The 18,759-nt window shown below is 41.2% G+C and overlaps 1 protein-coding gene across 1 annotated transcript; it reads right to left on the reverse strand.

Annotated features, from left to right (window-relative positions):
• Positions 1-587: 587 nt before the first annotated feature.
• On the reverse strand, positions 588-12,755 carry dgat2 (diacylglycerol O-acyltransferase 2). The gene is made up of 8 exons (XM_080483788.1): positions 12,554-12,755; positions 11,279-11,407; positions 11,084-11,191; positions 9,983-10,053; positions 5,309-5,513; positions 4,736-4,910; positions 2,823-3,025; positions 588-2,146 (listed from the first exon to the last, which is right to left on the reverse strand). Exons 1-8 carry the CDS (start codon positions 12,591-12,593, stop codon positions 1,992-1,994), a joined length of 1,086 nt encoding a protein of 361 aa, XP_080339914.1. The 5' UTR covers positions 12,594-12,755; the 3' UTR covers positions 588-1,991.
• Between the last annotated feature and the right edge of the window lie 6,004 nt (positions 12,756-18,759).

An 18,759-nucleotide genomic window follows, 5' to 3' on the forward strand; every position in this document is an offset into this window, starting at 1 on the left:
TGGTTGTATTTAACTTGTGTGTGTGTGTGTGTGTGCGTGTGTGCATGTGTGTGTGAACTATTTAAAATGTCTAATCATTTATTTTTAAAGAAATCTGAGTAGTAGAAGTACAAAAGTAGAGCTTGAACTTCTAAAGCAGTGAAAAAACAAATCCTTTAGATTTGTAGTTGCATTGTCAGAAATAGTCACTCCTCGATTTCCCATGGATGTTAGCTTAACAAGGACTTGTGAATCACATGGATGTGAACGCAAAACAATGTATGACTTAAATATTAAATTCTTAAAGTTAAAAAAGAAATAAAAATAGACAAAACTGATGAAAGCAGCGAAGTGCATCTGCAGGACTTCAACCCTCCAGTAGGTGGCAGCATCAGCCACACTCAGGAGTGTCAGTAAGGGCAATGGACTTGACAAAAACGTAACTGTTTTGCCAGTTTTGCGTGTTTGAGAAGGGGGCCTGCCTGTTTTTAGACTCGCTGGTTGGCTGGTTTTATTAAAGGTTCATGTCGATATTAATCATTTACTGTGCTCGGAAGCGAGTAGTCCCATGTTTTGGTACAGTTGTGTAATAATGATGCAGCCAAAAAGACCAGGAAACTGGGGCTTTTATATAAACTTCACAGCCGCAAGTCTCTTCTGCAAGATGAAGTGCTGCAAAACAAAAAGCACCTGTCTGACAATACGTCACTGTGACTTTAATAGTGACTGTGGTGAAAGAGACAAGACACACAAATTATCTCCTTCGAAAACATACAAAAGTTTAATTTAAACATCCACACACGGACATCCTTCATCACATGAGAAGAGTCTCGCCGTTTATTGCTTGCAAAGTAATTTGCACAGAGATCATACTGCTCTTGAGAACAAGTCACAATGGTGAAACCAGAGCAAACTGCTTTCAGAATCACAATCTCATCTTCATGACCATCAACATCACACCAACTTGCTCATTCAGAGTATTCCCGAGATCGATTTCAGAAATGTTACGTGCATAATATAACTTATTACCATTACTTGATGAAATGCCTTCCTTTTCAATTATCACCCTTTGTACGGTTACAAGGATTCACACTATACATGGTGGAAATCATCCATTAACAGGCTTTTTCATTCATACCACCTCATCTTCTTCAACAACTCTCCAAAAGGCTTGAGGATACAAGACATTATGGTCGTTTTCTTTAAAGCGAAGCGGCTCCTCCCAGATTACGACCGGGACGTTCTGGAATATAATCTCCTTTTCAAGGCAAAATCCTCAGAGGGTGATTGGCAGTATAAAAAGTGCATTGGAAATATTCAAAGAGGGACAAACTCCTCTCTCTAGAATACAATTAATACTTTATGGCCTCTTGCAATCACAGGCACATGCTTGTTGTGCAATTCAGACAAAACAAAACAAAAAAAAGATCCAACCTGCAGAAGAAATCTACGCACGCGTTGGGACATTATAATGTCTTTGGCTCAATTATCCTTTGAGGCTTGTCGGCCCGGGAATAAAGCGGTATCTTCCGTTTGCATTGTTTGTGCATTCAGCTTGGAAGAGGATCCTACACGTCAGAGCTCAGGGAAGAAAGTTACATGCCAGCATGAGTGGGGAGGAAAAAAGAAGAGAGATGGCACGTCTTCGCACGTCCCGCATGTTACCTTTTGGCTCCACCTAGTGGAGCGTCCTCCCATTTGCACTGGTGACACAGTCCAAACATCACAAGCTGAAAAAAGGAAACAAAGAAGGCACGTTTGGTATTTTGTTTGACTTTTTTGGTGCACACCGGCCGCAGATCCTTGAACCTGCCATTTCCTGAGAGATGAGAACAACACGGTGGGCAAAGGTTTCTTCAGAGAAAACATGCGCATGTGCAGAGCTTGCAGTCCAGAGATAAACCGGGCATCGGGGTTGGTGGATGAGGGCAGAAGGGAGGTGGGTGGATTGTTGTTGTTGCCACAGTCCAGAGCTTCAGCAGGTGGGTGGAGCCGGTGGGCCCCTCGTCCTCTCACTGGATGTGCAGGACGTCGCTCTCTTTCAGGCCAAAGCGGGTCTTGTACTTGTCGAAGAGGCACTGCAGGGACTTGACGTACATGGCGTGGTACATATCCACTATATCATCACTTGGGTCCTCGATTTTAGGCACTGTGATTGGCTCCCCAACTGAAGGAGAGAACAAAAAAACACACACACAAAAGAGGGGTTTTTCCACAGTTGTGCAAATATTGGCTGAGTTCTGAGGATCTGTTAGTTTTCTGTTGGTCACTGTCTTCTAATAAAGTGAACTTAAACACCAGTGAATAGATCACGTCTATCTTGGGTCACGATTATGATGAATAACTTCCACAATATTGCTTTATTTTAAATGCACTGTCTGAGGAAATGTGTACACGCAACATCTCTGTGCCTTAGACACAATCTGATTCAATTAAAACCTGTTTATCGGCGACACTATGTCCTTAGTCCTACATGAGAGAGAGAATTTTTATTTTCTTTTTTTTTTACTTTCTCGAAGCTTTGGTCGGGGAGTGGATGGGTTTTGATTTGTATCAAATTTGATAATATACCAAAAAAATAAAGTTATTTAAAATCTAACATTCAAAGCAGGTTCAGGTTCAGGATCAGACCTTCAACATAAAGACACAAGATTCAGCTCCTCACATCCTCTTCTTGGCTGGTCTAGACAGCAAACTCTTCATATTTTAACTGGATTATATTATTTTGGGCATGCACAAGCACAAGCACCTGCACCAGGAACCAATTCACAGCATTAACAAGTGAATCTTCCGAACGCTTCATAACTTGTTCCTGCACTCAAGACAAACGTCAGCAGACTTGCCTATGGTGGAGATTGGTTTGCCAAAGGGAACGATGCCCCAGGAGTCCCCGAAGAAGAGGCCGCATCCGTGGAAGAGGCACGGGGCGAATCCCAGGAGCTTCTGCAGCTTCTTCTGCACATTCCTCCACCAGGTTCCCTCCTCGAAGATCACCTGCTTGTAGGCGTCGTTCTCCCCGAAGGAGTAGACCGGGACCAGGTCGGACCTGAGGGAGCGCAGAAGCAGCGACACATCCAGATTACCTCTAAACATCTAAAATAATTACAATATCATTTAGAAAGGTTATTTAGTTGCATGTCTACACTCACAACATAGTTTGATTGATCTATTCTATGTCCTCTGGTAAAAAGAAACGGTTTCAATCTAGTGACATATTGTAATGTGAGATAATGTATATTTGATTTTTTTAAGCACATTTTTTAAGAAATAATGGGGGAAAAAAAGGCATTTAACAACTTATTTTGAGTACAATAAATTTGGAATATTTCGAAGTTTGAAGTGAATTATGGGGATAAATTAGCTTTTCATTATATTCAAGTTTTGTTTTTTTAGACATGTTCTAGATCAGGGTGTCAAACAAAAACAAAATAAAACAAATCAGCTCACACGGGGCACCAATCCGGCACAACCACCAGGCTAAGTGTAAAAATTCCAACAACAACAAAAAAAAGTTTTCATTAAGAGCAGTGGGCATAGTTAACAGTTTAAATTGAAAGGTTATTACGGCACTATTTTACCAGTTCAGCCCACTTAAGATGAAACTGGCCTACAGATGACCCCTGATCTAGACATTCATCTACAAGTGGTGGAGATATTTTTATATTATCTTCTGGCTAAGACTTCACACAGAGCAGTTCTGCTGTTTACACAAGAACTATAACTTTATTGCTATATTACAGCCCTATCGGTGACTCCCTTGACATTGAAAACAATTATCACTCCACAGAGTTTAATCCCAGACGCACCCATCCAGTTATTCCTATGTATCGTACATTTGTGCCTTGCAGAGGCGAAACAAGGCCGATTTGGGTTTCGAGAGCCAGACTGTGGCGATTATTACAAATCTGGTAAATCAAGATTATGGAGACAGTTATGCAAGTGTGCTCTACATTTAACATTATAGTGAGTTTTTGCAACAATTACGAAAAGACATTATGCAGTTTGGAAACGTTATGGATCGGCATCCTTTAAATCCAGCTTGGTCTGTTACAAGCTGTAAATCTAGTATTTTGGAGCACAGGTCATAATATTAGTGAGGTACAGAGCTAATCAATAAGTTGTCCGGTGTTAATCTTTTCTGTGGCCTACATTGAACAAAAATATAAGATGGCTGCTGATTGAAGGTTGTGATGCAGAGATAGACTTAATGATTGTAAAGTAATCAAAAACATTTTAAATGAAGCATCAAAATTGCGTTGTGAAATTCTGTAAAAAAAAACATATGTTAAGTAATCTGAATTCACACCCTGCAGCTTATTTCAGCTGGAATGCTAACCTAGTTGTTATGAATGAAGGTCTGCATAGCTGCGTGTCTTTTCCTGCCAGATTTAAGCTCCTTTGGACGAGGTGCACCCAATGATATGATAATCCTCAGACACATTAGAGAAGGAGTCACGTCCGTCTGAGTTTGCAGGAGACCAAACTGAGGGACACTTTTTTCTTTCACGGTGCAGTTTGTATAAGTGATTATCTCACAGTGGCTGAAGGCAGTCCGGTGCCAGCCAACACGCTCCGCGCCTCCTAAAAAGGGCACGGCGTGCCACAAGGAGCACCAACACAGCACATTTTCATCCAAGATTTGGAAAAACACTCCGGGCGACGTATTTTCAACCTTTCCAGGAAGAAATAATCTTGGACTGAGCGTGACATTTCCAGCATGCACGTGTCTGAACGTCAGTGTGTGGTCGCAGCTCACCCTTTCTGCAGGGCCAGCTTCACAAAGCCCTTCCGGTTCTTCAGGGTGACGGAGTTCATGCCGGGGGCGCATTGCAGGGACTCCGCCGCTCCCCCGACCACGATGATCACGGCATTTCCCGTCCCGTTGCACGTCAGCAGGTAGTCGATGGAGTTCTTGTTCACGGGGATGATACCTGGAAGGATGAGATTGTTAGAAAATATACATAAAAATGCATCTACCATCCTATATCTATGTTTTAGGAATTGAGAAACTGTCCACAAGCATCGAAGTTTTGCAGTAATTAAGTTATGAAAGAGAATCTATCGTGACTGTTCTCCAATATCCTCGTTTGAGACAACATGTACGATAACCTACAGTAACCTGAGACGCTATCTATACAGTATCTGTGAGCAAAGATGAAGCTTGAAGAACAAACAGCCCCTTCAGTCGAACAGCCTCTGAGCTCTGCAAATCACTGAAATCAGCACATCCAAGTAAACAGAAGCCATTCCAGTCGTGCAACAGGACAAAGGTCCGCTCCCGGGAGGGAGATACAGATATCGGCATTATCAGAGCTCAAACAGGTCGAACCTCCAGACATCAGGTAGTCTCGAAGGACGGGCAGACGGAAGTTCCCCGCCAGGGTGGCCAGCGACGGCTTGATGCCGGGGAACTTCTTGGAGAAGCCCGTGGCCTCCGTGCTGAAGTTGCAGAAGGCGCCGAAGCAGAAGATGCCGTGCGGATGGTAGCCCAAGATGTAGTTCCGGCTGGGCAGCAGGTCGTGGGTTTTAATGAGCTGTGGGGACAAAAAGCACAAAGACGAGCAGTGTGAGGCTGATTTCCATACGGGAGGCTCGGCTCAAGGAAGTGGAACATACTCTTCTCATTCAGGGCTTTTTGAACCATGTGTAATCACGTGTTTTTTGAAATTGCACTGTCCCCTTTTAAATAAACTAATAATAATAATAATAATAATAATAATGTTCATGTGTTGGTGATTCTGTACTTATTCAAATCAACTACTGGACAAACTTAATACTGAAGCAAGAAATATGATGAAAAATGTTCTAGAGCGTTTCCGGCATGGCGTTGCACAATGAAATAGTTACTCGTTCAGAGAGGTGCGGTGGGGTAGTGGTTTGTGGTTTCGCTTCACAGGTAGAAAATCCTCAGATTGAGTCTGCAAGTTCCTCCATTGTGTGTCTCGGTTTTCTTGGTTGAAGTAAACCAGAAATGGCTTGTATAAAGCTGTATAAACTATATATGCCTGGATGATTAAGTGTCAAACATAAGGCCCGTGGGCCAACACCAGCCCACAAGAGGCTCCAATCTGGTCCCCAAACTACAAAACACCGAACCCTGAGCCGAGATGTCCGCCATGCTGAAATAAAATATATCTAACTACTTGTAGCATTAGTTTCAAAGTCATGCTGTCAGAGTGAGTTTGTAAAAACACCCATAAAGCAACGTTTCTTTGGACATTTCACTGTATTTTACAGCAGAAGGTTAAATTAAAATTGGCTTTATGTTCAAATTGTAGTCATTTTTGGGCGTAATTGTTTAGTTTTGTTCAAATATAGATAATTTTCATCACGTACACTCTGCGCCTCGACAAATAAAAACTTTAACGTTTAACTCAAAGGTTATTATGGCACTATTCTACCAGTCTGTCCTACTCAAGATGAACTTGGGCCTCTGAACTAAAATGCATTTGACACCATGTAGACATTAAGATGGGCGGCCTGTTTTGTCCATATCAACACAGTGTCAGGAATTCGCTTATGGAACGCGCGTCAGAAAGAAGTAAAAGAGTCAGGAACTCTGCTTAAAAATATCTGTAAATATTTAGAATGTTGAACATTAACAGACTGATGTAAAGGTATTGAAAGACAACTAAGGGGTAGATATTATAAGAGTGATCTTTCACTCAGAATGTGTTGAATTGAACATTTTGTTGATAAGACTGTTTATTTTTTACTTATTTTACTAAAGAATTACAAAAATAACATATGGCTCGATTCAATCACAAGATAAACATTTATTTAGTGACAGACTGGACTCATTTACTCACAAAGTGTGAGAACTGAGGCTGAAGAGCTGTTATACAAGAGTTAAAAATATTGTGTCTGAATATGTAAGTTTGGTCGTACGTGTTGTTACAGTGACTGCAAAGCAACTAACTGTAACGGTAACTGTTATGGTTTTTCATATCGTATTGAATTTATTCAGTATATCAGTAATACAGTTTAGTTTTTTTTATCTACCTGTGGGAGGGCCTAAGTGAGCATTCACTACCAGATGGAGTGGTCCCTGCGTGATGTCATGAAGGGAAAAACTCTGAATCGCCTGTATGAGCACACATTTGCTACAAAGTGGAGCAAGCAAGTCAGGAAGCTGACAGATTTCTTTCACTTGTGGGGCTTCATAAATGCGTTATAGTACAGTAATAACACATATTACAGTTAGAAAACCTTTATAAAGTACATTTTGCATATTATGGGACCTTTAATATTACCTGGTTTATCTCTTTGTCATTATTTCACCTCTTCCTCCATCATATCTCGTCATTTGCACCATTTTATCGCTGCCAGGCATGAAGCATGAGTCTTTCCCATGTACAGTGATATAGTGTTTGTACTTTGTTACTCTCTACCTCAGATAACATTATTTATGACCACTGGTGACCTGGTCAAGGTGACCTGTAACGAGCAGCATTTGTTAATGTAGGTACTGTACTTATTGAAATTCTCCTCAGAGGGATCGTGTTGAATAAAGTCTGCATTTAAGTGTAACTGGGACAACTCCTTATCAGCTCGATCGAGACTGAAAATTGTGTCCCGCCGGCGTCCCAGGCTGTGCAGCTGTCCAGACCCGCCAGCCATAAAATGTTAAGAGTTTCTGCCGTGAACCTGCAGAAGACGCTGACGGGCAGCGTCGGCCTGGATCCATCACAATGTGTACACAGAGCTTCCTGAGCGGCTAGTCAAACACCAGTGTTGTGTAATCACATTAGCAAATGAGATCACACTCGAGGTCCCCATAGTACCAGGATGGATGAATGTGGGGGGGATTAGAGAGAAGCAAGATGAGATTCACTGCTTAGTACCAAGCGAGAGACACTCACTTGCTCACATCCTCACTTTAACTTTTATCGCCGCCTCGGACTTTGAGCGACAGCCTTCCAAGTCATTAATAATGGTCATAAGTTCAGGTTGGATAGAGACTGACTGCTCAGCTCAGCTCAGCAATGCTGTAATTTACACACAAACAATAATCGACTTGGATCAACTAATTATTAATATTTCAGCTTCATTTTGACACAAAGTCATGAAACTTTGATTCATGTACATCCAACATTCACATGGAGAATCCTACAAACAGCCACAGCACGAGGTGGAGATGATGACAGCGTCCAGGAAACACACAGATCGATAAAGTTTCCCGTGAATTATAGATTAATCTGTTCGAGTTTTGACCTCCTGTTGAATTTATTGCTTATTTTTGACATCAAATCTGTTGAAGATGTGATGAAAACACAGACGTTTGATGAAATTGTGAGTTTCAAATCAAACAAATGGATTATTGTTCTTCAGTAAGAAATCAAAATACATAATACATTGAAAATATCATTCATCTCTGTTTGTTCATTGATTGTTAAAGCTTTCATTGTGAGAAAAGGAAAATTTGTATTTTTTCCAAACATAGTGGGGGTTTTTTTGTTTGAAGATGTCACGTTGCTCTGTGGGAAATTACATCTCGACAGACTTACAAGGTCTTACTTTAACAAACCAAAACCCCACGGAAAAAGAACTTTACACACAAAAACAGAAAAACAAGAACAAATTCTTCCCCGGTTGGGATTTTCCAGCTGCGCCCTCACTGAACTCGTTGTCCTACATCTTCCCGTGAGGTGGCCGTTTTGATCGTAAGCGAACGAAACAAAGAACAACACTCCTGCACTCCAGGCACAGATTCGATTAATTTCTCAATTGGTTCCAAACCAACAACTAAAGTACAAACCTTTAAGCTTCTTAATATTTTTACAGTAGTCTTCAAAAATATGAAATATCTTCCGATATTGTAAGGAGTTTTGAAGGGTTGTGCCTTGGGAATGTTCAAAAGTACTTTAAAGCGGCTCAAACAAACACAAATTGTGTCTAAAAAGAAGTAAAAGAAGTTTCAAACAAACAAACAAACAAATAATCCTGTCAAAATATATAGCCTTCAAAAATAGAAGCTATCTTCTAATTCAAAAAAGAAAAAAGAAAATTTTCACTTCTTGGCAACATCAAAGTTAATAAGTTAGTAAGTAAGTAAGTAGGTAAGTAAGTAAGTAAGTAAGTAAATAAATAAATAAATAAATAAATAAATAAATAAATAAATAAATAAATAAATAAAACAATAAAAAAAGAATCTTCAAAAATAGAAAATACCTTCTGATAATTTTTGTATTCCGTAAATGTGCATTATAAATCTAATTGATAAATGAATAAAATGAATAGTGTACTCAAATTTTTTTTAAAACAACTATCACATTAATAGTTAAGAAATAAGATGAAGGCATTTTATAAACTTTTTTTATGTAAAGCATTTTTTTGCACCTTTCTCATTCTCCAATTCTCAGAACTGAAGCTGATTTATAGTTTGGACACTCGCAGTACAATGTTGTTGTTTTTTTTCTCCTTTGGAAATATGAAGAAAATCCAAAGAGCGTGAGTGGATAAACATCTTTAACATGTGGCAATTAGAAATGGAATTGGTAGAGTAATGAAGGGTGGCGGAGGGAGATTACTGTTTTCCAAACTTTGTCTGAGAGAAGGCCAACAGTCTTGCACTTTGACCCCCGTCTGATCGGACTGATATGCACTAAGTAAAAACTCCTGATTCAAGCGTAATCCTGCTCCGACTGACTGACTAATGCTGAACCTGTCAGAGGGTCCGAACGCTCCCCTGAGACTCTCCCCGACCTTGACTTTGGCGCCACTGCTTCTTCTCCTGCATGCAGATTGTCCTCAACCTACTGCTGAATGAAGTAAATAAATAGAAGTCTCAGCTCTGCTCCACAGACTATCAAGTAGGACAAAGTCTGGAACTCCCGTCCAAATCAACCCCCGGGGCAAGGAACAACAGACAGCCATCCTCCATCCAGCCCTGATAAGATTATCTACAAGGTGCTTACCTGTGCAGCACCCACAACAAACAGGAGGTGTCCCGAGACGCAGGTGGTTATAATAAGATTCACTGTCAACAAAAGGTGAGACGTACCCTGATCGGGAAATAATCCCGGAAATACGTCCAGACTGTCCAGCTCCTCACCCACGAGGACCTCCGGCCACCTGAGGGGGACATGAGGGATCAGACGCTGCTTATTTCAACACATCGTCATCAAAATGTGGATGAATTCAGTGGTTAGACATCACAAGGTCTCGTGCTATAAGTTTGTAATAGAAAATTAAAAGTCAAGGTGTCTTGAGATACCGAGATGTTGAGATATTAAAGTTTGAAAATGTTGTTCTTATTTTAGCTAAAATCATCAGTTTGCCATAAAACTGGCTTGAACCAATCTGCTATGGATTTGTCAAATTAGACATATTTAGGTGGAAAAGATGAATGGTTTTATTTGTACATTTTACTGCATTTTGCACCAGTAGGTTTAATTAAAATTGTCCTTGTATTGAGATTGTAGTAATTTTTGTTAATTGTTTAGTTTTTGGGAAAATATCGACATTTTCATCACGTATACTCTGCGCCACAACAACAAAAAGTTCAAATTTAAAGGCTGTTATGATATTATTTTACCAGTCGGGCTGCTTGTGGGCCCGAAAGTGAAATTTGTTTGACTGATCTAGAATAGAAACATGAATAAAAGTTCCCCCCCCCCCCCCCCGAGGTATCAGTGCATCAACATCAGAAAACTACTGTTTTGTCAGAAACATCAAGTAAAAAAATAAATGTCCTTATAAGGCAAAGTTGTCATCATTCTGAATAAAACAAGGCTGTGATGTAAATAAAACCTTCTACTCGAGGTTATCTATTTCACTCAGTGACAGCCGGGATGATCCTCCACGTGCTCTCATGAAATATGATGGGAAACATCGAGGACACAATGCAGCCATTCTCTGCTCAATCGGAGAAAATATGATGGCCGATAAGCGAGTCGAGCTCATGTTCAGTCACACTTTTCAAACCTTCACCCATCGATTAGGGATCCGAGCGACGTTTTAAGGATGCAGCAATTTTAAGGAAATCTGTGTAAAATGCACATTCGTCACGACATTTAGTTATTTTTAGATCCTTCTGAGTGACCGAACCTCCGTCACATGTAGTTCTCGTCACCGGGGGGGGGGGGGGGCTTCTTTTACTTGCCTTGTTTCGGGGTGTTCCAGTCCACGATGAGCCAGGCGATGTAGATGGCGGCGATCAGCCAGCAGTCGGTGCAGAACATGTAGGCCAGCAGCACAGTGCAGGCGGCGCCTGGAGGCGAGGCGACGGGACGAGACGGTCAGAAAAACGGACACCGGTGACAACGAGCCCGACATCCGGGAGGCGCGTTTCACTCACCCAGGGCTAAGAAGGAGACGACCCACTGCAGCACGGAGATGACCTGCAGGTGTTTCTCCATCTTGGATCTGCAGGGCCAGAAGGCTGATGGGACGTCCTGCAGGGCCGAGTGGATGCTGGAGCCGGTGCCTGGACGACAAACGCCACACATTCATCAGGTTGAACGCTTCAGTTCATCGAAACAGGAAGCAGGAATCCCCGTTCTGATACAAAGACTTAACGAGTCCCTGAAACACGATTCCACCAACCTGTCCTACATTACACACCAGCACTCCTCCGTCACCAGCTCCTACAACTGAAGCTACATGCGAGCGGCACCTCAAGTCAAACTCAAGAGGAAGAAGATCAGCCTCTCCAGGACAACACTGTCGTCTAATCCCATCAGTGCCCACTGAAAATAACCCAGCAGCGAGCTGGTAATACCCGTCAGCGATGATGCTGTGACTTCATAAGTCTCCTGCTGCCTGAATGTGGGCCAGTGGCCGAGGGCCGGCCGGGGTTCAACCTGAAATCTGCACACCGCGGGTCCCACTGGGAGCCAGATCAAACTGGCCGGGAGGTAAACACAGAGATACCGGGGCCAGAGCAAACAAGTGCACGGCTTTCAAACACCCATTATCATTTCAGATGAAAATATTACAAATGTGTCGCTATAATGAACATAAATCTGGCTGCAGTGGAAATCTTCATCATTTTCTACATTTTGTCACATTCACAGTAGTTCACAGTAGTAACTGTACATAAATGTGTAGAATATGACAAAGAAAGCAACTTTTATGCTGCAGTTTTTATAGTAAATCACTATTAAACTCTTCATTAGTGTCATACAGATTCATTTCAGTGAGATTCACTCATGCATGTAAGAAAAGCAGCAATTTTGTCTCATTTTACAATTTGCATGTTAAACAAGTTATCTAAAAACGTTTAGCTCTCTTAGTTCAGGTCCGAAATACTTCAAGAGATATCTTAGAGGTGAAATATACTGATTTATGACTTCTATTTGTAAGATTCTTGAATATTCCAGAAAATGATCAGGTTGCATGGAAAATAAAAATAAAAATAAAAACCCTCAAATCTTTCAGAAATCAAACACTGCAATTGGTTTTCATTTGAAACGCTTTGAGACGCACCATGCAGAATAATCTGGGTTATAAATCTGGAATTCTAAAAAGAAATGCGCACAAATTGTGAGTTCCATAGACTGACAGACAGAATAAATATTGAAATTGTTGTCATTCATATCCTTGTTCAATAAATGGGAAGTCTCAGTCTCACCTTTGAGGACCCCGGAGTAAGCAGCAAGGATGGTCTTCATGGCTGAGGCGCGTGAGGCGGCGGGGGGGCGCAGGGATTCTTGAGGAGAGCGGCGGAGGGCGGGGGGTGGGGGGGGGGGAAGGAAACCTCAGATGTCTGCTTGCTGTCAGAGGTCCGGCGGCTCTACAGCTCCACTGTCATGACGGAGTTTACTTCAGTGGCAGCTGAGCTCAGAGCCGAGCGGGCATTTAATGAGAGCGGGGAGGAGCCACGGGGACGCGCCGGCGTAAGTGCGCGCACCGGGAGGAAGGTGCGGAGCACGTCCTGCGAGGGAGGGGGGCTGCAGGTGGTGCTGTGTGTGTGTGTGTGTGTGTGTGTGGGGGGGGGGGTTCAGAGCTAGTGTGGCTGCAGATCACCGAGCCCGGTATTTATCAGTGTGGCCCTCACACCCACCGTCACCCCTCCGACCTCATTGTGCAACATGGAGCTGCTGCCATGACTGGATTTCTTCATGAATAAAGTCTTTTAGTAAAATAATGAACAGTGTCATGTCCTGAGGAAAACAAAAATGTATTCAATGTGATATAATAGAGATGAACTGGTTGAAGAGTTTTAGCACCAATAGCTTTTAGACACGACGATGTTTTCAAATGAAAACGCAACGGGATTCAGAGCCGCTGAAAACGCAACTTTTGAGCACCACGGCCGTCGTAAACAGCCCTTCTGCACACGTGCATGTAGATGCACAATAACAACAAGGTTTGCCTCCAGAGTGGCACGACTCCCAGTCCATATTCTCCTGGGATTTGGTACTTTTATTTTGACAGTCACCGTAATAACAATCCAACTCGGTCGTCTGTCCACTAGAATGTCCGTGTTCTCCTGTCGTTAATGTTTATAGCGCTTTGTTCTCTCTTGAGTGTATGTGTGTGGTTTCATTACAAAAACAACCAACAGCACCCACTACTGGCCCAACTTGTTAACTACATGATTTTTAAAAAAAAAACTTTCAGGGTAAATGCAAAACTTTTCGTGAACAAAAATGCAAAAACGATGCGTTTTCACTTGAAACAATGTCGTGTAACGGACACAACACCCCGAGCTGTCACATATTAATAAAGTTGATTAATCGCTAATATGCCAGACATCTATGCCACTTTTATGGTGCTTAGGTTTTCTGGATCCGAGCAAACAGCGGGAAAATGTGCGTACAACCTGAGCAGGTCGCCCGGCAAACACGTGTAAACCACACACACACATTCAAAAGTTATTGAAAGCAATTTTAGAGCCGTACAACATTTCCACAACGAAGAAATTATCCACCAAACATGCTTTTGCAGAGCAGAACATGCAGACTCCACAGCCCGGACTTGAACTTTGAGGCGAACATGCTTGTCACTACAACACTGTTTGGTTAAGAAGACATTTCTTTGTTGTGTTTTGTACGATCCTTTGGTAAGTTCTCTTTATTCGTTCTGGACGGGAGGTAAATATTATCCACAGTTAAAATGGAGCAGACAGAGAAATACGGACTGTCTGTACTATATGCCGTTTGTTTTTAAAATTCTCTATCCAGATTTTTTTTTTTTTTTTAAACCCTGCAAAATCATTTAGCGATGCTTTGCCGTCTCAGGCGTATACAAACAAAGGTTATTTTTGTGTCAAAGTTACAAAGCTGCAGTTATTGCACTCAGTAATCCAGATTACAAGCAGGTTGTTTTCTCACTGTGCTTTGTAATTTCTGACTGTGTTAACTTTCATGACCTCTGACCTGAGAAAGTTCTGCATGCTGCTGAGACTCAGTGTGTCCTTCAGTATTTCACTGTAATATCTTGGTAAATTTAGAGGTCACGGATGTCTTCTAAAGACCATGCATTTATATATTGGTAAATATATCGTCCAGCAGAGAATCGTTATCTCATTCTCGTCTGATGATGGAACGATATTGAATATTTTTCATTTTTCTGTGACGATTCACATATTTGATTTACTATTTCCTTTAAAAATCTCCATCACTTCTATTCAAAATTAAAGGGTATTTTTGACATATGAATATTCAAAAATATCAATTCTACACATATACTCAAAAAGCTCAGGATATTGGACGTTCGGGGGAAATTATCTGGATGAACCTAAAATGCACTATAACCTTTCCAGGTGAACTTAATGTGACTTTATTTACAGTTTTGAATGTCCAACTATTCAATGGCTCAGTACTTAGTTGTTTACATTTTGACATCATGAGACCAAGACCACACATCGATGAATGTTATCTCACCATTGGAAGCTTTAAATTAAATGTCCACAGGTGGAAGAATCCACTGAGCTCCGAGCATCAGCAGCAGGTTGAACACAGAGACAGAGAGACTGGAAGAGCCAAGGAAAGACAGAGTGGACGCACTTTGTTCACATCCCACACTGATGATGGTGAACAGTGGAACCGGATGATGAATGACAATGAACTCCAGGGTCATTTAAAGCAGTCATAATATTTAAAATCCACTTTCTAAAGGTTTTCCAACAGTAATAATCGTCCATGTACCTGGACTGACGCCCCAGAAGTGAAGACAGTCTGTCCGCTCTGTCCCTGGCTTGTTTTCTTCAGGTTTTAAAAAGTGTGTTGCTCCAACCAGCCAATCAGAAATCAAACCCTATATAGTGTCATCGGGGGTTTAGCCAATCACAATCAAGCTAGGCCTTCCCTTTGACTCCTCCCACAATTAGGCAGCTCTGCTCTGGCACATGGCACCGGAGTACTTCCTCCTCTTCCCAAGATGGGCATGTGTGGGCGGAGCCAGTCCAGCTCACACAGACACAGCAGATTCTGAATGTAGCTCCGATGATCCAATATTCAAATCGAGGAAAAATCCCTTTCACCATGTGAAAGTGTTGAAAAGCTGGATAATATGACTCCATTAAAGAAGGTGAGAGGCAGTGTGGTGTCAGACCTTAGGAAACCATTAACATCACCATGGTCACCCAGTGCCCTGCGCCAGTAGTGACCAGCCCATACAACCAAGATAACATCATTAATCCAGTCATTGTGCCCCAGAGGCCTGATTTCATCTTCATGGAGGACAACGCTCCAGCTCATGGAGGTGGCATTATTATTGAACGGCTGCTGGAGACCGGTGAACCTCAAATGGAGCAGCCTGCACTTTTTCCCATAGAAACCCTCCGGGATCAGCTGAGTGGCTGCGTAGAGGCTCGTAACTCTGTACCCAGAACCTCAATGACCCGAGGGTCACACTTCAAGAAGAGTTTGAAGCCTCAGCAGACAATAAGTCCACTTGTGAAGGACACGATACGTCATTGTCAAGCTGTAATTGAAGGTTTAAGGCTCATGACGTCAAGTTATTGAGACACTGACATTGCTTGTTGTGGTTTGTCATCCACTGTCGTTGGTTTTTGCTTCAATACTATTTTATTTGAGATGAATAAATCAGCATTGATGCTTTGACTTTCATGATATCACATCATTGTAGCATGAATTTTGAAATAGAAATGGTTCAAATCCAGTTTGGACAACTTTCACAAAGAAATCGATGTGTATTTCGAGGCTTTTCAGTTTTATTCTGGCCACATTTTGTTTGGTTTAAAATCACCAGGGTTCATGGATTCGCTCCTGTTTGCAGAAAACTTTAAAACATTTTAATTTTACATGATATTTGCTCTTTTTTTGTAATCAGATATTGAGTCGTGTCGTTCTGCTGCATTCAAAGTGCCTGAAAAGCATCTTGAGAAAGCCTGAAGCGAACGGCCGAGGGTTTCTTTATTTTCATTACATAATGACAGGACAGAGGCCGCCATCTGCTCAAGGAAGCTCGGAGGTAAATCCTTCTCACCGTGTCCGTGAACAATGCCTGAATCTGCCAGTTGGCAGCACACACACACCGCTCACCTCGTCTGAGCCTGCTGAAGGTGAACACATGACTCGTGATCGGAGGTGGAGAGAGCCGCCGGCAGAGTGAGAAAAATCCTCCCGCTAACTTGGATGTGCTGCATTTCTAATCATGTTTGTCTTTTAGATGCACTTTATAAGGGTTTTATGTGTCTGGAGTCACATTTAACACACAACAATCTACAACAGCAGTGGGTCACAGTCACAGGTAGAACATGCAAACTGCACACAGGAAGGTTTTCGTCACTTTGCCAGTGTAACACACGATTCCATTCAATTCAATTTTATTTCTGCCGAATACAAGGCAGTCATTTAAGGCACTTTGACAGAGAAATTACAATAATTCCACATGAGCAAGCAGACGAGATGCTGGAAAGGAAAAACTATTTAACAGGAAGATACCTGCAGAACCAGACTCAGTCACCTTTTCCACTTAGTCACGTTAAGCCTTGTAAAAACACTTATTTAATTTTCATCCAATCTTATTTGATATTCAACTTTCCTTCTATTTATTCCGCGTGGAGCAATACTTAAAGGAATTTCCGATTGGGATTAATGAAGGTTTTCTATTCTATTCTATTCTATTCTATTCTATTCTATTCTATTGCTAAATATCTAAATAATCAGAAAAATATTGGAAAAGAAGGATGAAATCACCAGCCTTGGGTACAAAAACAGCTGAAAATGTAATGAAATGTTCACCATCCTATATAAGATAACATAGGATACAGTTTTTATATGAAACTTCAGGAGCTGTGTTGGCCTTGTTTTAAGGTTTAACGTGTTTTTGATGGAAAATCACACAAAGGGGCTCTTTTGCTCATAAAGGTTGCAAACCACTGGGGTCGGGAGGTGACACTGATGTTAAATTAAATCAGTTGATTTCAGTTTGTATGAACATGAAGCCCAGTCCTGAAGTTTGATTTAATCTATGAAACCTGATAAATGATACGCTTCAGTTCCAAAAATACACAGTTCAATGATAAACTGAATAAACACAGCTCTTTCTGTCTGTCCTGTCTGAGTTCATGCGTTCACCGGACTGGGTGTTTCTGCTGTCGTCAGGATTTTCCACAAATTAAATATCATCCTCAATGTCTACTAAAAAATAAAAAAAATAAAAAATCCTCCCTTGCACTTTGTATCTGTCGCTGTTTGCCCAAAAACTGATATCACATGTCTGGTAGGATCCTGCCAAGAATCATAACTGCTTTTTGATGAAATCGACCATAAAGTCCTTGACATCAGGTCACTGTTGAGAAACAGCACGTGGGATAGCGATGGTACATTCTAATATATTTCAATCTCTCTGCCTCTAATTTAATTCACTGGTGGGCTGATTTGAGGAGGAGGTTTAACTTTATTTTTGCCCCTCTGAAGTAATTCGTTCAGGTATTATACAACATCTCCTTAATAAAGCCTGTTTTCATTGATAGATTTTGCATTCTTATATAATGACTGTACTCTGTATCAGTGAGGTTGATACCAAATTATCTACGCATTTGTTATCAAGCAAGAGGATTTTTTTCCTGGGCAAGAGGATTAAAGGAAATTGTCCAAAACAGCTTTATTATTGCTCAGATTTCATTGACGATGACGGTTTCTCTTGTTGCGCCTCTTTTCTTTTAATGTTTCAAACCAGAGGTTCATCTATGTTTTGTTTTTCTTCGTAGGAAAACACCCCCAAGATAAGATAGAGACCGAAGGTTTCAGTGATTAACAGGGCTGTTGATTCTTTCGCACTTTGAACGCCGTCTTCAAAAATAAGTCAATTATGTTGTTATTCCCACTATCACCTATGGTCCTGACAGACAGCTATCAGCTGCAGCTCCTCCAACAACAGAGTCCACTGCATAGAGACTGGAACTGGATAAAAACAAAACTGCATGTAAACTGCAAAAACAGCATAAACATTGTATAAATAGTCAAAAACTGCATCAAAACTGTTGAAAACTGCATGTAAACTGTAAAAATGGCACTCAAACTACAAGAAAATGGTCAAAAACTGCATGACAACTGTAAAAACGGCCTAAAACCTATGATAAAACAGTCTAAACCTGCATAAAAACTGCATTAAAAACTGTCAAACTGCATGACAACTGTAAAAACTGCCTAAAAGCTATGATAGAACAGTCTAAACCTGCATAAAAACTGTAAAAACTGCAAAAAAAACTATAAAAACTGCTGGAAAACGATGTAAAAACTGTATAAGCTAGGTGAAAATGGTCAAAAACTGCATGGAAACTGTAAAAACTGTATAAAAAGGGTCAAAAACTGCATGAAAACGATGAAAAATCTGTATAAAAACCTTTAAGAGAATGTCAAG

The sequence above is a fragment of the Lipophrys pholis genome (genome assembly GCF_963383615.2).
Source record: "Lipophrys pholis genome assembly, chromosome: 16".
In the NCBI taxonomy this organism is placed as follows: Eukaryota; Metazoa; Chordata; class Actinopteri; order Blenniiformes; family Blenniidae; genus Lipophrys; species Lipophrys pholis.